The 21,159-nt window shown below is 45.2% G+C and overlaps 1 protein-coding gene across 1 annotated transcript; it reads right to left on the bottom strand.

The window, feature by feature from the left end:
- Nucleotides 1–1,608: 1,608 nt before the first annotated feature.
- On the bottom strand, nucleotides 1,609–20,133 carry kcnj6 (potassium inwardly rectifying channel subfamily J member 6; the record flags this gene model as incomplete). The annotated part of the gene is made up of 2 exons (XM_083640104.1): nucleotides 1,609–1,961; nucleotides 19,233–20,133. 2 exons carry the CDS (start codon nucleotides 20,131–20,133, stop codon nucleotides 1,609–1,611), a joined length of 1,254 nt encoding a protein of 417 aa, XP_083496230.1.
- Between the last annotated feature and the right edge of the window lie 1,026 nt (nucleotides 20,134–21,159).

The following is a 21,159-nucleotide window of genomic DNA, read 5'->3' as shown; positions in this document are numbered from 1 at the left end:
GCGGGAGGGAGAGAGGGTAGGAGGACATGCAGCAAATGAACGCAGGTCGGATTCAAACCCCGGTCGGCAGCGTGGAGGACTATTGGTACGCGTTCTACCAGGTGAGCCACCGGGACGCCCCAACATCGTGCAATTAAAGTGGTTATTTGCTCTTCTTGTGTCCACTACTTTGATGGGTGCATGGTGTTGCGCTGACTGCTGAAGAGCCCATTACTTAGCACTTAGCTGCTAATAGCAAATTAATAGCAATAGGATTGTTGAAGGGTTGTTTGACATTGTGCTTGGCAGTCGACCACTCTGACAAAGTAGTTCATGTTCATGTGGAAATGATTGAGTTTCCCAATATTGATTACACAGACTTTGGGGAAAATATTACAGTAATGCACCACCTCTGTGTCCCAACCCTCATGAGCTAATGCTAGGCTAAAGCTTGCAGATTTAGCTTCAGCGTCCCCCCCCCTACAATTCTTGTTGGAGGCAACTATCCCTTTATCAAAGCTGTACTAAATTTCATTAATAAACTGTAAGTTTACAGCCGTGTTTAGCATATATATTTTTTGTCTTTTGACTTGTCTTTTGAAGCTTTATTTTGAGTGATTTTGTTTCATTCATCCTATTACCCTTTTGCAGGCATGAGGTTTACATTTTGAGCGATTAATTAGCCTAGATTAAAATGACCTACTGTATAAGCGCCTTGGGATGGCTCTTGTTATGTTGTTTGGCGCTATATACTGTAAATATAAATTGATTGTTTGATCAAAAACAAATGTTTGTCATGTGGAATGTTGATTTTCCATCAAGTTTGAAAAACACACAGATTAGTTTGATGATGTCACACTGCCAGATAAGACAGACTGGGTCGGTGTTTTTAATCTCTACATTTACCGGTCTTTTGGGAAATGTACAGATTTACCATTTTTATAGCCTGGGTAAACCCAGCCTCCACGTGACCTCTATGTACTATCAGTCATGAAGAAACTTACGCTACAGGCATAGTCTGTGACGTCACGTTGAAGGCTGGGTTTACCCAGGCTACCATTTTTATACATTTACCCTAACACACACACACACACACACACACACACACACACACACACACACACACACACACACACACACACACACACACACACACACACACACACACACACACACACATGCACACACACATATATCTTATGTATATGTATGTGTATATATATATATATATATATATATATATATATATATATATATATATATATATATATATATATATATATATATATACAGTATATATCATTGAATACAAAAAATATATATAGGAATTTCTTCAAGAGGACAACACATCATTTCCAAGACATGCAGTTGCCCGAAAGAGCTTTTCAGTCCAGCGGTGGCCCACATGTTATTTGACTATGTTTGGGGGAACAGTAAATAACTGCTTTAGACTAAAAGCTGTTCAGGACTTCTTGGTCTACAAACTCCGTTTTGGGGTCCCCACTTTCTACTTAGACTCCTGACCTGCTGGGACCTGCAGCTTGTGTAGCCATCCACCATGGGAGACATCAGGATAAGTCTCATATGGCCCCCTTGAACCTGCCTTCTTTCCTCCCTCTGCTGTGTTCGCTACACTTTGGACTCGCTCTCTATGTTGGCGATGTCCCCGTTCCTCTCGGTCTGCGGCGCCCCCTCCTGGCTGTCTGGGCCAGTCTTTCTGCCTGGTCCTTCCACCTCGGACTGGGGCAGGCCCTGCTGGCTCAGCTTGCTGGCCAGAGACCAGGTGAGGGGCAGGCGGGCGCGGCCACTCATGTCGGCCAGCTCTCTGGCGCTGCAGCTGGGCGTGTTGGTCTCATAGATGTCGTGGAAGCTGTTGTAGTCCACCTCATAGAAGCCATCCTCCAGTGTCAGGACTGGGGTGAAGCGGTAGCCCCACTTGATCTCACTACTAACGTAGGAGCTCCTCGCCTGGCATGTCATACCTGCAGCGGACAAGATGCACAAGGGAAGAGAAAGGCTCAATTATTACCTCCGCAAAGGAGGTTATGTTTGTGGTGCTGTCTGTCTGTCTGTTTGTCAGCAGGATTATGGAAAAACTACTGGGCCTATTTTGATGAAACTTGGTGGAAGAGTGTAGCATGGGCCAAGGAAGAACGCATTACATTTTGGAGCAGATCCGATCCAGGTCAGGGGAGGGGCGGGGCTAGGGAAAAGGGGCCATAGCTAGAGATAGGAAGGACGTAGAGCATTGGTTCCCAAACCAATCCGCCTGGTGGTCCGCCAGAGAATTGCAAAAGATTATATATTTTTTTTACAGAGAAGTTTTTACATAATACACAACCCTGAGGAGTAGCCGGATTAGTCCAATTTTTGGAAATACCGTGATATTTGGGAAATATCACAATTTTGAACATTTACTTTCAGAGGCTGCAGCCGGCTCAGTTTTAAAGGTACTATCCGTAGGTTTTGGCGGAAAATAAACGTTCACAAAGTGTTTTCTATTACCAATGAGTGAATGTGCCGTTCCGTAACTTAAAAAATTTGCCCAGCCGCGTCTGTCTGCGTTCACCCATTGCAAAGATATTGCAAGATTTTCTGCTGGTCGCTCGTCAAATTCCCCCGGCAAATTTGGCGGATGTGACGTTCTGCTGGTTCACGATCCTGCCCGTTGTCCTCCTGGCTCCGGCCGGAAAAGAAGGCTAACAGGCAGTGACGTTACGTTTGTAGCTAGCTGCCAGCAAAAAACAAACAACACAGACTCCAGCAAAAAGTCCACACAAAAAAGAAATAGCCTACATATTTATCTAGTGAAGCCCGTCTGGCCACACAGCAGCAATGTGACCAACATCGGGGGGAAACTAGAGTCGGGGCTGTTTTCGGTTCATGGAGGGACCTTGTAGCTGCTGTAATGTTGCTTTGGCCGATAATGTTAGTTGCTTGCTAATGGATTTACCACCTGGTCAGAAACTACGCTAATAATAATACATTTTTAATTAATTAATTAATTTACAAAAACATTATTGAACAAATAAATAAAATGTGCAAAGAAAATCAAATGTCATGTCAGGTTTTCCAGACTGTAGCTGTGGACAGGGGAGGAACCTCCAGCTTACATATGACTGGATAATGGTTTTTAATAAAAGTTATTATGCAAATTAGCTTTCAGCCATTGCTGGTGTAATAGATTCAAGATTCAAGATTCAAGATTTATTAAGTGTCCAAAAAGGGCAAATTGGATTGCAAAAAGCGTAGTACAAAGTACATACATAAAAACAAATAAGACAAAAAAAACATTGTAAAAACAGTCTAGAGCAGCAGTTTAAAGTGCAACACAATAGTTAAAGTGCAAATGACAACAGTAGCAACGATCTAAAGTGCACAGTAGAGATATAAAGTGCATAGTAGCAAAGTGCAGTTCGCTCACAGCAGCACATTTATATCACAAGAAAGAGCTACAAAGTATCATTGTATTAAAGCACAAAAGAAAAAAACCTCGGTCCAGACCAGAGGGCAGGCAAAGTATATAATACAGATATACTGTACTGTACCCCTAAGAATAAATAAAGATAAAAGAATAAAAGAATAAAAGGATAAAATAAATAAAATAATAAATAACAAAATAACAGCAACGGCAGATAAGGGGACATTACATTTGTACCCCAGCAGCGTTCAACGCTCTGATAGAGACAGACACAAAGGAATTTCTGTATCTGTATTATAATCTGTAATATATTGATTGTGCATTGTCCCTGTCAAATAACCAAAATAAAGATAAATGTATATATCCTTAGGCCTATATAACAGTCTTACTAATAGATGGGCAGTGGTGGCCCAATGGTTAGAGAAGCAAGTTTGTGACCGGAAGGTCGTCGGTTCAATCCCTGGGACCGGCAGGATATATCTGGGTGGGGAAAGTGAAAAGGCAGTGCTTGCCCCTCCCTCAATACCACCACTGAGGTGCCCTTGAGCAAGGCCCTCAACCCCAACTGCTCCAGTGGAGCTGATCAGTGGCCATTAGATCAGACTGTGGTTGTACTGGTCAGCTTCCAGGTATGAATGTGTGTGAATGTGAACACAGCACTCCTGAAAAAGAGAGCATTGTGAGACTCTCCCTGTATAAATAAAGGTAAAAAAGATTAGATAAAATGAATCACCTGCTTATAACAAAATTATTCAAAATCAACCTCATTTTGCCTGCTCCCTGCAGCACACCAACTGGAAAATGTCTACTTTCTTGCATCTGGCTTATGACGCGGCCACCTGCTCCGCCCGTGACCACCACCACCACGTCACGTCCGTGCCATATTGCCCAGATCGTGCCATATTGCCCAGATCGTCACTCTACTCTTTTCCAGCAACCCACTGAGACGTGTCTTCTCTTGAAGACTCTTGCTAGCTAACGGTTAGCTCTTAGCCATTAGTGGATACCCGTCCCCTTGTGTTCCACCAACCGTAACGGGAGCAGCGGACGAGGACTGCAGGACATTCTGTCAACCTGGCCCTCTTCGCCAGGAACAGTGGGACCTCCTACGAAAGCAAGAGTATTTCTCTCATTGGTTTAACTGCTGGCCCCGGCAGTCTCTCTTGCTAACCAGCCTCGTGGCTCGGTTGTAGCTAGTTGAGTTGTACTAGCCTTGGCTAGCTTGATTGCTAAATCCCCCGGCTGGGGGCTGTGTTGTTAGCTGCTAGCTAACTTAGTGAGCTTGCCTGATATTACCTAGCTCCCCTGACAGGGTAGAATTGTCATGCTAGCCTCATTGTAACTGTTGCTGTGCACCGTTAGCTGTGGTTAGCTAGCTATTCGCTGGGTTGCTAACTGTTGCTGTTAGCCGGCTCATCATCGCGACTTTCTTCTTTCTTCGTCCCTGTGCTAGTCAGGCTGTGTCTTCGGACCTGCCTTGCCCAGCTATGGACAAGAACGTGCCGTTCCGTCAGTGTGGCCAGTGCCGTGCTGAGGCGGCTTCCCCTTGTTAATCGGGGTAGAATTGTTATGCTTACTGTAACTGTTGCTTGTGTGCACCGTTAAGCTTTAGGTTAGCTGACATTACGCTAGGCTTGCTAGCTGTTTCTTGGGCACCGTTAGTCGGCTCGCTTGTGGCTTGTCTCGCTCGCTCCCCGGACGGGTTAGCGAGTTTTTTCCTTCCCCTGTTGCTAGTCAGGCTGTGTTTGCGAACCCGCCTCTCTAAGCTATGGACAGGAACGGGCCCCCTCGCCAGTGCACTCAGTGTCAGGCCGGGAGGGTGACAGACTATCCGCATGATGATGCATGTTGCTTGGGGCCTGAGCAGGCTCAGTGCGTGCTCGCCGGCCCCCGCTTCTGTCGAAGGTGTGCTAGTTCCTTCCTGCTGCTTAGGTTGTGTCCTCCCCACCTAGCTTCGTTATGGAAAGGGCAGAGCCGCTTAGACTTGCACGCTCAGTGCGGTGCGGCCTGGTGCCAGATTATTTCCATCTGTTATATTGTGTACGCTGTTATAACGGTTACTTAGTGCAGGGCGGACATCACTCCTCTGCTAGCTTGTGTACTAACCCCGCTGTTGCATCGGCTATATTCGGGCTGGGCTGTTAAGCCTGCCACCCTGTTGAGTTAGTTAGCTCTGCTGACTTATTGTTAGTGCTACTAGTTCTAGCCACTTGCACGTGGGGTTCACTAGTGTGGTAACATTGCTAGCTTCACTCCCCGCTTAGCCAGGCTGCTTGCACCCCATCTAGCTGCGGTTGGAGGCGATCGTTACCTCCCCGTGTAAGATGGGGAGAGGGAGTTGTTAGGGGTCCGCTTGTTACGGCTTGGCCGACCTGAAGCCTGGTGGCCTGGTTACGTTAGCCACCACAGAGTTGGTTAGTGGCCTGCTTGTTAATAGCTTACACCACGAGCTGTACGGCACCTCGCTGGTCATTATTATGCTGAAACATTGCATCGAGCTGGGTGCCCGCATCGCCACAGTGTTGCCTAGCTGCTCTGCTTGGGTATTGCTAGCTGGTTGATCACATCACGCATAGAGGAAAGCTAAGCAGCTTTCCTCTATGATTGCCAAATGCGTCTTGTCTAGGCTTGGCTTGCTATCCCTTGGCATATTGGTCTTCGGGTTAGCTAAAGATGGTCCGGGTGGAAGGCTTGGCCTTGGCTGGAGGGTGCGCGCGTTAGCAGCCCACGGCCCACTGCCTGTGTCCCGGGCATGTAGCTTAGCCTGACACAGCTGACTGCTCAACGTGCCTGTCTCTCCCTCTGGCCTCTTCGGACCGCCGGTCGGGAACAAATGGCCTGGCAGCTTCAGAAGCGCACTTCGGGTGCAACAGCAGCCCCGCCAGGCAACAGCGTGGGCCGCGCCAGCAGCAACGTAAGCCCCCCCTGCCAATAGTGAAAATAGTTCCTACATGAAACTGCTCACAACAAAGTCTGTGCATTTTCTTGAGTAACCGGGTCATGATTTCTGGAAAGAGACAATGCTGTTGAGTTTTTCAAATGTATTTTTTTGGTGCTTCGAGCACTACAAGCCGAGTGCCATCCAGTTCCATTGTATTCAAGAGAAGGCAGACATTTCTGTGGCCGATATCTCCAAAACTCAGGCAACTAACACAAAACGATGTAGATGGATAAATAGCACTACAGGTGAGAGGAAACATATGTATTTTGGATTTTAGGGTGAGCTGTCCCTTTAAGGTGTATGTGGCTGCCATATCAAGTCAGATGGAGATCGAAGGTAAACCGGTGGGGAGCCTCCTCCTGGTCTCCTGATTTATGAAAGGGGTGCACAGACTGCAACCACGGGTGCGTAATGTCTTCCCTAAGTGGGACTTGGTCACGGTGTTGGAGGGTCTCTCTGGTCCCCCGTTCGAGCCCTTGGAAACTGTGGAACTGAAGTTCCTGTCTTTGAAGACTGCGCTACTGTTAGCCTTGTCTTCAGGCAAAAGGGTTGGCGACTTGATTGCCCTGTCGGTCCAACAGTCTTGCTTGGTATTTGCTGATGACGAGTGGAGGTTTACGCTTTGGCCCAACCCCGCCTACCAGCCTAAGAATATCAATGCCAGTTTCAGATCTATGGTCGTGGACCTGGCTGCCTTTTGTCCCCCTCCTTTCAGCTCGAAGGAGGAGTGACGCTTGAACACGCTTTGCTCGGTGCGGGCGATCCTGGCCTACGTGGGCAGGACACGCACACTGCGCACCTGTAACCAGCTACTGGTTTGCTTTGGGCCACGAGCCCTGGGTGGGGCACTGTCCAAGGAACGCTTGTCGCACTGGATAGTGGAGGCCATTGCTTTGGCCTACTCTGCCGTGGGGAAGGCTCCCCCGGAGGGTATTAAGGCCCACTCCACACGAGGTGTAGTAACATCCTGGGCAATGGGCATTGTTGCATGGTGTGTCAGTGGAAGACGTGTGCGGCTGCCTCATGGTCTACCCACCACACCTTTGTTAGGTTCTATAGCCTTGATGTGGCCAGCGTGCCCTTTGTGCACGCTGTGTAGTCAGCCGCCAGGCGGTAAAACGTTGGGGTTGTCCTACAACCCAGGTTTTACGAGTGAGAATGAGGAATCTCACACATCTAGCCTTGCTGCTTTCTTCGGAATAGCAGGTTGCATTTTGAGTGACGATCTGGGCAATATGGTGCGGACGTGACGTGGTGGTCACGGTCAGCGGGTGGCCGCGTCATAAGCCAGATGCCATGACGGCGACGCCTTCAGGCACAATGGATGGTTTTATAGGGGTCAATTTTGAGAAGTTAGACATTTTCCAGTTGGTGCACTGCAGGGAGCAGCTTGGCATAGTGTGAGATTCCTCGTTCTCACTCGTAAAATCTGGGTTGTAGGACAACCCCAACGTTTTTTGATGTGATTGTATGAAACATGCTGAGGTTGCCATTAAAACTGCAATGTATTTACTCCAGAGTTAGTGAATGCTTTTGCTTGGGTGCAAAGTGAGAGCCAGCCCACACATGATGCAGATGAATATGGTCTGAAACATTCTGAGAGCCAACCCACACATGATACAGACGAATTGAGACTGACTGAAACATACTGAGAGCCAGCCCACACATGATGCAGATGAATAGGGACTGAAACATACTGAGAGCCAGCCCACACATGATGCAGATGAATAGGGACTGAAACATACTGAGAGCCAGCCCACACATGATGCAGATGAATAGGGACTGAAACATACTGAGAGCCAGCCCACACATGATGCAGATGAATAGGGACTGACAGTGACTGAAACATACTGAGAGCCAGCCCACACATGATGCAGATGAATAGGGACTGAAACATACTGAGAGCCATCCTACACATGATGCAGATGAATAGGGACTGAAACATACTGAGAGCCAGCCCACACATGATGCAGATGAATAGGGACTGACAGTGACTGAAACATACTGAGAGCCTGCCCACACATGATGCAGATGAATAGGGACTGACAGTGACTGAAACATACTGAGAGCCAGCCCACACATGATGCAGATGAATAGGGACTGACTGAAACATACTGAGAGCCAGCCCACACATGATGCAGATGAATAGGGACTGACTGAAACATACTGAGAGCCTGCCCACACATGATGCAGATGAATAGGGACTGAAACATACTGAGAGCCATCCTACACATGATGCAGATGAATAGGGACTGACTGAAACATACTGAGAGCCAGCCCACGCATGATGCAGATCATACATGGGCAAACTACGGCATCCAGCCCGCGGGCGCCACCTGTGTGGCCCGCGATGGAATTGCAAAAAAAAAAAAAAAAAAAAAACATTTACACAGTGCACCTGAACGCAACATACCCGCTGAATAAGTGTCCAAATGTTCATGTCATTCTGGCCAATACTCCACTTCTGTTATAGCATTTCAGTCTGGAATATGGAATATCTTTCAATAATCTTTATGACTAAAAGGCTACATTGAATTAGAAATTTAAATAATTAACTCATTGGTTTTGGATTTATTTAGCTTCAAGACTGCATTTTTGTTCGTGTGACCCTCAACACAGGCTTTGATCATCCCGGGCCACTTACTGATACTTATGCTTAAATTAACCCACTCATATTCTGATTTATTTCAAGAAAAACATTTTGGCTAGTGGAAATTCTAATTGGCTGGTAACTTTAAAATCTAGCAGCCATATTGGTGGTGACATAGGAGTGAGTGAGAAAAGGATGAAATATTGGTGGTTAAGACTGAATAATGACATCACAACTGTTAATTTAAAATGAGTTATTCCTCTAAACGTGGCTTCAAATGCACCAAATTTTTCACGCTGGCGCCGTTCGGCCCTCAGCAAAACCTGGTAGCGAGGACATTTTTTGTGGCCCTCTCTATCATCAAAGTTACCCATCCATGGGTTACGGCATGACAATATTTGTTCGCCCCCCGGCAACAATCTGGGTTTCTCATGTGGCCCCCCCCATGAAAAATAATTGCCCACCCCTGATGCAGATGAATAGGGACTGACTGAAACATACTGAGAACCTACCCACACATGATGCAGATGAATAGGGACTGACTGAAACATACTGAGAACCTACCCACACATGATGCAGATGAATAGGGACTGACTGAAACATACTGAGAGCCATCCTACACATGATGCAGATGAATAGGGACTGAAACATACTGAGAGCCTGCCCACACATGATGCAGATGAATAGGGACTAACTGAAAATACTGAGAGCCTGCCCACACATGATGCAGATGAATAGGGACTAACTGAAAATACTGAGAGCCTGCCCACACATGATGCAGATGAATAGGGACTAACTGAAAATACTGAGAGCCTGCCCACACATGATGCAGATGAATAGGGACTAACTGAAAATACTGAGAGCCTGCCCACACATGATGCAGATGAATAGGGACTAACTGAAAATACTGAGAGCCTGCCCACACATGATGCAGATGAATAGGGACTACCGGTAACTGAAAATACTGAGAGCCAGCCCACACATGATGCACATTAAGAAGGGCTGACTCAAACATTCATGCAGTACTGACACTGCTACATCAACACACATCCCAGTTTGAGCTACACTGCACTGGCAAAATATCACCCAGCCAGCAAATGATGGAAGAAGTATGATAGAGGAACAACAGAGTCAAACAAACCTACCACGCACGATGGTGGTATGGACAGAAATAGTTGGAATAAAAATCGGATTGTGCTTGGCTGCTGTGGCCTTTTGTTTAGATAACACTCCTTACATAACATCAGTCAGCCCACAAGATGACTGTATGCAGAGACCACACACACAGACACACACACACACACACACACACACACACACACACACACACACACACACACACACACACACACACACACACACACACACACACACACACACACACACACACACACACACACACACACACACACACACACACAAACACACACACATGGGGGGGGGGGGGGGGTCCCCCGCCCGGTCACCATCTATGGCACAGAGGTGGAAAGAGTGGACAGCTTTAAAAATACCTGGGTGTCAACATCCACCAGGACCTAACATGGTCCAGCCACACCACCTCTGTTGCCAAAAAGGCCCAACAACGGCTGCACGGTCTCAGACAACTAAAGAAGTTCGGCCTGAGACCCACAATACTCAAAGACTTCTACAGAGGCACCATCGAAAGCCTACTGACCGGCTGCTTCACCTCCTGGTATGGAAACTGCACCATAAAAGACATGAAAGTGCTGAGGAGAGTAAGGCGCCCGGCCCAGCATGTAACAGCCAGGCTCCGAGCTGCCGGAACTGGCAGACCTCTACACTCAGCGCTGCCTCAAGAGAACCAGGAAAATAATCAAGGACCCAACATGGACACAGGAACAACATGTTCTCCCTGCTACCATCTGGTAGGAGATACAGAACCCCCATAACCCGGACAAGCAGACTACGAAATAGCTTCATCCCCCAAGCCACCAGACTCCTAAACGATAAACAGATCTACCCCACCATTATGACCAGCTGCTAAGATAACATGTACAGATTTATTTATGGGCAACCGCAATATATAGACAAAGACTTGTAACTACTAATTAACATAACATATAAAGATTATTTATGGCAATCCGCAATATACGACACAGACACGAAAAGCACCGGAACAGATGACAATAACAATGACAATATTCTGATGTTAATGTACCAGTTAATGTTAATGTTAATGTACCATGACAGGAAACAATAATGATAATGTCGATGATAATGTGAATGACAATGATGACGATGTTGATGACAATGATGATGACGATGTTGATGACGATGATAATGATGACTTGTAACGGAACATAATTCAGCTCAAGCATTTCACCGTGTGTACTTGTACATCCGTGTGACAATAAACATCTTGTATCTTGTATCTTGGAAACAAGCCAACCAGCCAGCTACTGAATCGTGAGTGACCAATCGAAAATATATATATAAAAAAATCTCACTTTTTACTTTTTTGTTATGGTCACTCACAATTCAGCAGCTGGCTATGAGCATGATGATGTCATCGGCGATGTCACTCAGGCAAGTTCAATGCTGAGTTTCGCCGGTCTGATTTTGGGGGCAGATCTCTGCTTTGTTCAGCTCAACAGTCATGGTCAACCCTTAACTGAGGCCTTTCGACTATGACCTGGAGGGCTACGCTCTAAACACCCAATCCCTGACAGAGACGAGGTCAGCGGGCAGCGGAGCTAGGGTCAACTGGAACACACTGAGCCATGTTCTTACGCATGAGATTTCTAGTACTATCTAATTCACTGAACAAAGCTTTTACTTTCAATGTGTGACTTTGTGGTAATTGATCAAATATAAATCTAGCCTGATCAAACAGTCTAAATATTGCCAGTCCTTTCAGCAGAATCAAATGATGAAATTAGGTGTTGTGTTGTGTGCACAGCAGCTGATGATCCTTTGACAAATAATCTGTATCTTCCTCTTCACTGCTTCCGTGTAAGACTGCAGCCTGCTGCTTTGCATTAGCCTGATATTCAAACTGCATCGTCAATTCATAAACTCATTGGGTCCTATCATCGCAAAAGCTGTAATTTAGCATTTGTGCTTGTTTTTCGCTAGTTTACCGCTGCGCACAATGCAAATTTGAGGCGTGCACAAGCGCATTTGTATTCTCCCTGCTGCGCTATTACCTCTATGCCTCTTATAATTGTACTGCACATGCATGGGGTAGGCGTGCCACATGCCAAACCAGGCGCAGATCACTACCGTAGCCAGACTTGGCTCATTGGGTGTGCCACAGAAAGCCGCCACCAATTTTTTTTGGGGTCTTTTCAAACCAGATTTAGAGGAATATTAAGATAGGACCATATGACCATAACCATCAATGTTTGCTCCTTTTCGCACTCATTATTAGCAGGTAGAAGCAGCCAATTAAATTGTATTTTTTGGCAACATGTAAAACCACTTTGGTATCTCAAAAAAGTCTCACCTACTTTTTCCAATGAGTGTTCTAGTCGGGAAAGAACGCAAGTTTGGTTGGCATGCAGGTTCGTCTACTGCAGAGAGATCTGTAGCGTTCTCAGTGTCCTCTGACTGCTGCTGCACAAACCACCAGTGTGTTTTTGGCTGCGTCCCCCCGCTGTTATTAACGTCATTGTTTCGGCTGCGTCATCTTCATCATCGTCTGTCTCTCCACTGTCCACCACCAAGCGTTCACACCCAAGCGCTTTTTTCAGTCAGAACGCTATGAAAATCATGTTGAGAGCGCTTCCATTGTGCACAAAACACAGCACACGGAGTGTTTTTTTGTGCTCCGTTTGTTTTTCCCCCTGTAGTCGCGTGCAGTACAGATCAGAACACAACGACCACACGGCCGGTGACCAGCTAGTTTTGTCTGTTTGATGTTGTTCACTGTCCACATGAAAGCCAGATTATTGCTAATTCTGGCAGCAACAGAGATTGAAAATCCCTCGGGAGGAGAAAAGGTACAGTAGGCTACAGTAGGAAGAGTGAAAAAGACGATCAGGGCGCTTTTCCTCAATGTTCAACTTTTTCAGCTTAAAAAGTAAACGCCCACAGCGCTCCTCCAAAAACAACAGACTGACGCCAGGTGCGTTCATTAAAAGAGGAGCACATCTAGCGCGTCCTTACATAGAGAATGAATTGCAGAAAGACGTTGGCAGCTCCAAAAACGCTATGTCCGAATGGCCGACAGCCTGTGCATGACAGCTGATGTGTTTTGCAGACAGACAAACAAACACAACTTAATTTTTCACCCTTTCTGTTTGGGTGTGCCAGCTGCCTGTGTGGGTGGCATTTGCACACCCAGGCGCACCCGTAGCTACGCGCATGGCGCAGATGGCATTCTCCTTTCGTCAGCATGCGCACAATTACTTTGCGCTAAGAGCTTTGAAAAGCACCTCTTAAGCGCAAAAATACGCCGCTGCGCTTGAGCGCACCATAATCTCGTATCTTTGGATACGTCATTATGCAAGGAGGTGCCACGCCACATCAAATTCTGCTGCTAAAGTTGGGTATTAGCAGATAATTCAGTGAGGCAATCAACTATAACTCACTGAGAAACTTTTATCACATCACAAAGAGGGGTTAATGGCAAATGAATTGAGGAAACTTGGACATTGTAGCCTACTTGCAATATTCTCCTTCACCTATCGCATAACCCGGAGTGTCGTTGGGGCACCACAGACGATCTGTTGACAAGCTCTCTCCATCTCTCTCTGTCCTCAGCACGGCAGCTCTCATTGTTTCACCGAGTTTTAATTGAGTCCACTCTAAATCCCCCCATCTTTTCTTTTGTCCCCGTTTCCCCACTGCAAACACGTTTATTTTTTGTCAACAAAAGAACCCGAATTGCATCAAATCACACGTGTTTTTAACAGGTATGATGTAATGATGTTGTGAAATAGGGATAATATATACAGTCAATGGAGATAGGCCTATCCAAATTACGAATTACAGCGTATATTGCATGCCTCGTGCAAACTATTACAGGGACTGCGAGACGGGAATCTGATTGGTTTGATTGATGTAATGCCCAGGCATTGCCAGGGCACATCTGTGAATAATTCTTGTGCTTAACCGCCCAAATACCGTTTGCGCTGTGCATAAATTACTTGGCACGCCACCAATTTGCGCCTGCGCCCTTTGTTGTGCAGAGTTACGCACCCCTGCCGAGTATTGCATCCCCACCATATTTTGGGGCTGTTTTAACTTAAAAACAGGAAGGTCACATCTACACAAACAATTATATATTTTTTAAACAGTTACGTTTCTGTAAAAATCATTATAATATGCTCCCGTGAGGTGGGGATGTGTTTGACCGCGGAGGTGCAAAACTTGGCATAACACCTGGACACTTGCGCGAGGCGGACTGCTATCATCCCTGCAGGGATGATAGCATAAGGCAGACGTTAAGGCACGCAAACAGGTGCGCAAGCGCAAAAGGCGGATAGTGCCTGTACCAAGATAGGGCCCATCGTCTGATATTGTGCTCACTTCAGAGCATTTCTCTGAGGGGGTGGGCTTCGGTCTTCCCTAACCAATCGGAAGGGCAGCTGCAGCAGTCTTGCTAGTCACAAACACAAGCTAACGTAGCTAGCTAATGCTAGCCAGCTTCTCCACGTTAAGCAGCTAAAGTCGGCCGACTTTGTACTTGTCGTTTTAACGTAAGTCTTATCGTACACTGCAGTAACTAATAAGATGTTTTAACGTAAGTCTTATCGTACACTGCAGTAACTAATAAGATGTTTGTTAAAACAAAAAGTACAAAGTCGGCCAAAGTTGGCTGCTTAACGTGGAGAAGCTGGCTAGCATTAGCTAGCTACATTATGTTGTGTAATCTTTATGCCTCTAAGATCACATAATGATGAGACGGAGAGCAGAATATCAGTAACGTGCTTTACTCTTGACTTTACGTCTGACCAGGAAGTTACATGTCCGTCACATAAACCGGTCCGTGCGGCAACATCAACCTATGACTAGAATCCATATTATAGGACACGTTAGCTTTGGCCACAGCTGTTTCTGTTGTGCATGACAACAGCGTTAGCCAATCAGCGCCCGTGATTGGATTTTCAACCGGAGAAAAGGCGTTTGCTCATGGTGATTCCATACCGATTCCATACTTGTCTATATAATAGTATGTATGTATGTATGTATGTATGTATGTATGTATGTATGTATGTATGTACTGTATGTAGGCCTATGTATGTATGTATGCATCTTACATATTCTACTTATTCCTGTTGAAGTCATTCACTTGCTTATCAATGTGGTATGCTTTGTTCACCTGCAAATCTTAAAATAAAATAAGAAATTGGTAAAAAAAAAGAAAAAAAAAAAAAAAAAAGGTCTGGAGCCAGGCTAGCTTTGCATAGCTGCAGAATGACGTCTCTCGACCTACCAAGTCATTTGGATGCTTTAGTATCACCTATTTAAATTTAATAAAAAAGTGTTTGTAAAAATTTTGTCAAAGACAAAACTGAAATACTTCTTTATAATAATGTTGCAATACTACTGTTATAGAACATTAATCTGCTTTGTGAGTGGAACATTCTTTAAAATAAATAATGGTCAAAAGGAAGAAAAATGTGTGGCATTGGTAACCAGAGCATTTGACTGGCTGCTTAATCTAGTTTGATTCCACAGAGAACATTCCATGGTGTACTCTTTGCTGCTTGTGTAATCAGGCAAAAATGGCATTGCATTGTTTATAATGGTTTCTATGGTTACACAACCAGGAACACACCTGCCTTTTCCTATTGATAATGAAATCTGATCTGATTTGCATCTCCCCCACAATAAGCCTATTGGGCAGCTGATGAGCCAACAAAAGGCTTGCTGTGTGCCAACACCATGCCTCAATCCACATTAATTGAATAGGTCTAATTTGTTTTCCTTCATGCCATTCAATTACCCCCTGTCAAACGATAGAGAACAAGGTAGTAAAGGTGAGGAGACAGACTATGTGAATGGATTGTTTGTACTATGTTTGTACTAACCAACTATGGAGTTGGTTAGTAGAATAGGTACTATGGAGTACCTATTCTATTATCACAGGGCATGTATGACCAACTGAGCAATAATCTGGAGGTTTCTATTCTATTCTGTTTGCCCATGTATTATAATGGTCCCCAACCACCGGGCCGCGGGCCGGTATCAGGCCGCAACGCATTTGGTACTGGGCCGCGAAGCCTGGTACAAAAACAAAAGGTGATATAATAATTATATGACCATAAAACTAAGCAAACATCTGGAAGTTTGGGGGGGGTACGGTGGTGCAGTGGTAAGCGCTGTCGCCTCACAGCTCGAAGGTCCTGGGTTCGATTCCCACCTGGGACGCTGTGGACGCTGAAGGAATGCGTGCCCGTCCGCATGTCCTTGAGTGCCCACCGCCCGGCTGGGGTCGTCAAAAGGGCCTTTCTGTGTGGAGTTTGCATGTTCTCCCCGTGCCTCCCGGGGGTTTCCTTCATATAGGAACCCCCTTCACCAAAACATGCAATATCCTGGTTGCTAATGTGGTTCCTCCTCTGGTCGTTAAGGGCACCTGTTCAGAGGGAGGGGAACTGGTTGGAATAGCGTGAACCTCCCACGTGCTATGTCCTACCGGTGAAGCTTCCCCTGTCAGGTGAAAAGAAGCGGCTGGCTAACTGCCCATGTCTCGGAGGAAGCATGGAGCCAGTTTCGGCTCTCCCCAGATCGGCAGAGGGTGGAGTAGCAACGAGGATAAATAAATAAATTAGCACTAATGGGGGATAAAAATGTGATAAAAAATAAATAAATAAAACTCTGCACAACAAAGGGTGCAGGCGTAAATTGGAGGTGTGCCAAGTCATTTATGCATGGCGAAAACGGGATTTGGGCGGTGTTAAGCACAATAATTATTCACGGGTGTGCCCTGGCAATGCCTGGGCGTTACATCAATCAAACCAATCAGATTCCCGTCTCGCAGTCCCTGTAATACAGTTTGCACGAGGCATGCAATATACGCTGTAATTCTCCCCATGCGTAATTTGAATAGGTCTATCTCCATTGACTGTATATATTATCCCTACTTCACAACATCATCACATCATATACCTGTTAAAAACATCTGTGATTTGATGCAATTCGGGTTCTTTTGTTGACTGAAAATAAACGTGTTTGGAGCAGGGAAACGGGGGATGCCCCAACGACCCTCCGGGTTATGGGATAGGTGAAGGTGAATATTGCAAGTAGGCTACAATGTCCAAGTTTCCTCAATTAATTTGCCATTAACCCCTCTTTGCGATGTGATAAACGTTTCTCAGTGAATTATAGTTGATTGCCTCACTGAATTATCTGCTAATATGCAGTGCGGAGATTATGGTGCGCTCAAGCGCAGCAGGGTATTTTTGCGCTTAAGAGGTGCTTTTCAAAGCTCTTAGCGCAAAGTAATTGAGCGCATGCTGACAATAGGAGAATGCCATCTGCGCCTGGTTTGGCATGTGACACGCCTACCCCATGCATGTGCAGTACAATTATAAGAGGCATAGAGGTAATAGCGTGGCAGGGAGAATACAAATGTGCTTGTGCACGACCCCAATTTGCATTGTTAAACGAGCACAAAACAAGCACAAACGCTAAATTACCACTTTTGTGACGATAAGACCCCTTATCTTATTAGGCTATACATATTTATAATTGTTATAATTGTAATATTATACATTAGCCTATACTATTTTATACATATATTATTATATTGTACTTTGGCTATATAAGGGGAGAACTAACTGTGCTTTAGATTACAGCCTGCATAGCCTGTAGGGGGCCATGCCTATGTTCCCCGGGTTCTATGTTCCCCGCTCCTGCTAAAAAGGGTTCTATGTTCCCCGGGTCCTATGTTCCCCGCTCGTATGCGTAAAGTCGGCGAGTGCAAACCGCAAAAAAAGGAGTTCGGTAAAGTTGGAAATATATTGACAGATTCGCACTTCCCGGATCAATAGCTCATAAACGAAGCGTTTGTACTGCACACACAACGCCTCTTTCCCATCTTAGTAAGGTAGACAACGAGCTACAACCTTATTTTCACCTAAATGAGCGATCCTCCGAGCTGGACAAATAACGGTCTCTATGTGCTGCGGCGGTCAGGCGAGTGCTTAGGGACCGTCTACAAAGTGCAACACAGATTACAAAAATATTCAATAAATTCACTGTTGTACAGTGTAGCTTCACCAAAATCATGTCACACATCAATGACCTCCTACTGGTTATACTACACCACTAAGTTTGGAAAAAAGTTAAATTGTGTATTTATTTCTCGTTTAAATGCGGCTCTGAAACTGGAACTTTTGCAAGCCGAACCCCATATTTTCAAGATGAGCCAGAGAGAGCCAGAGACCCGAGGCAGTGCACTGTGAAAAAGGTGCACTGTCTCTGGGCAGTGGGTGTTGGGTGCTGGGAGTGAAGTGAAGTGAAGGATGGTTGTGGAGGCGTGCGGCGGTGCGCTACTCATGCAGTCTGTCAATGAAGTTTCACAACCTCGATATATTGCGGTTTGCACTCGTCAACTTTACGCATACGAGCGGGGAACATAGGACCCGGGGAACATAGGACCCTTTTTCGGGAGCGGGGAACATAGGACCAGGGGAACATAGAACCCTTTTTAGCAGGAGCGGGGAACATAGAACCCGGGGAACATAGGTACGCTCCCCCCTATAGTTACTCTGTAATGTAAAATGTAAACGTCCAGACTTTTGCTCAGTTTTATGGCCATACTGTACCCTGAAATAACAGAATAGGTACCCAACAGTTAATAAATACAGTATACTGGTATATTCTATATATTCTGTATATTCTAAATTCTTTCCAAACTTCCAGATTATTGCACAGTATGTCATACATACCCTGTAATAATAGAATAGGTACCCCATAGTTAAAAGATAACTTTGACTTCTTTGTAAGTTCCCAAATTATTACCCCCGTATTCCATAACTTCACATCTTGTTCCCTTGCACCTACATAATGTATTGGTACATACTGTACTGGTACACCGTTATTACAAAAGATTACACTGTAACTCCAGTGTAATTTCACTGTACGTTGCGGGCTGTAATCTAAAGTGTTACCCATTAGGACATTCACATAGTTTCCAAGTGTGGTGTTCATATGGTAAGGGTTCATGAGTGAAGTTGATGTATTGAATGCTATTTATTGTACACACTGTTCAGCACAGTATATACCTAATCTATGAGAACATAGTTAAAATGATAACATATAACACAATTATGTAAAGTAGCACATCTTACAGTGGCCAGAAAACTTATTTCATGCATCGGACTGCTTACCTGTTGCCTCCACCATCCCCTCCAAGATGACAACAATCTCCAGTTCCTCTTTGGCCAGGTAAGCTTCAGAGATCTCCCAGAAGGGGCTGTTATGATTAATCTCATGACAGATGATGAGTGGTGACACCAGGAAGAGCCTGTCATCTCCCGTGTCGTAACCCACATTGATGTCCGTCTGGTTGAGGGCGATGAACTCCCCTTCCTTGGTTTGCTTTGATTTGATCAGCTTGGCCCTGATAGAGGCCTCAACGATATGTGAGTTCCGGAGGTCTCCAACTCTGAACATCAGGCACAGTCGTCCGTCTCTCATTGAGATAACGGCATTGGTGGAAAACACGAGTGTCTCAGCTCGCTTCTTGGGCTGCGAGATCTTCACAAACATGCAACCCACCATGAAGGCATTTACAATAGACCCCAGCACCGACTGAATTAACAGCAGAAATATCCCTTCGGGGCATTTGTCCGTGATGACCCTGTAACCATAACCTATGGTGGTTTCTGTCTCTATGGAGAATAGAAAAGCAGAGACAAACCCATTGAGGTTATTGACACATGGAGTCCACTGGTTGTCTGCTAAATGGTCCAAATCACCACGAAGATAGGCAATAAGCCACCACATGAAGCCAAAGAAGAGCCATGTCACTGTGTACACCAGAACGAAGATGAAGAGGTTGAACCTCCACTTGAGATCCACCAGTGTGGTGAAGATATCCGTCAGGTATCGGTATGTTTCTCTGATGTTTCCGTGGTGGACGTTGCACTTCCCGTCCTTCTGGACATAGCGCTGGATCTTCCTCTTTACCCTGTCCAGGTCTGCAAACTTTTTAGGGAGGTCTTCACGGGCCTGTTTTGGCAACTTGGACTGTCTGATGATGGCCGGGCTCTCCACATCCTGCTCCATGGGGTTTAGAAATGGATTAAAGTCTGCAAGGAGGGAAGAAGTACAGCAGTAAATTTGGTTTCTATTACGGAGCATTCGAGCAAAACTTCTACATTTTACAGTTACTTAAAACTGTTTTATGTATTGATTATTCTAATACACATAATTGTCATGAGAGAATACCTTGATTCAAAGGTCTTTTTCAGGAACAGTCTAAAACGTATAATACTACTACAACTAATAATAATAATAATTCATAATATAAACCTTGTTAGAATATCACATTTAATCGTTTCTAAACTGTTTTTAACAAATAAAGACAGACTTTGAAAAATAAATCAGCAGTAGTAGTAGTTTTCTCTCATGCCAAGATATTAACTTTGATGTGTGATATTTTCAAAAACAACAAGCTAAAATCCGTTGTTCGGTGCAGGGGTTTCCCAAACTTTTTGTTTCCAGGGACCCCTTTGGGCAGTGTCGACAGGGAGTGGTAGTTAATTGAGCTGCCAGCGCCTTTCTGCAATTCATCCTCGATGGTAAGGACGCGCTAGGAATGCTGCTCTTCCCAGTACCACACCTGGCATTTAAGTGCGCTCGACAGCTAGTGTTTTTGGGCGGAGCGCTCTGGGTGCCACAAGCATAGAAACATTCACCTTTTGGAGAGGCACGCTGCTTATCAATGTCACTTTTTCTGACAGCAACAAATGAGCGCTGTGTGTCTGTGCGTGTTGGAAGCACTCTGGGCATGATTTCCCAAGCACTCTGACCTGAAGAAAATGCTTGCTATCCTATCCACACGTGGCACATACAGGCGAGAATGTTTTCCAAGAAACCCCTCATAATCGTAACACTGTGTAAACATGCGTACTAGTATCATAGTTGTAGGCTACATTGGAACATTTGTATTCTAAACCTTTTCAACCTAAATACACCAGACCTGTTTCATCGTAATAATCAGAAACACATTTCAATTTGAATCATGTTAACACCACTTACAGTATACTTTTAAAGAGGGTCATTTTATTCAAATTGCATTTGGAATCAATC

This window comes from Poromitra crassiceps, assembly GCF_964638095.1.
Source record: "Poromitra crassiceps genome assembly, chromosome: 1".
Classification (NCBI taxonomy): Eukaryota; Metazoa; Chordata; class Actinopteri; order Beryciformes; family Melamphaidae; genus Poromitra; species Poromitra crassiceps.
This window is presented reverse-complemented; position numbering and strand designations above follow the sequence as displayed.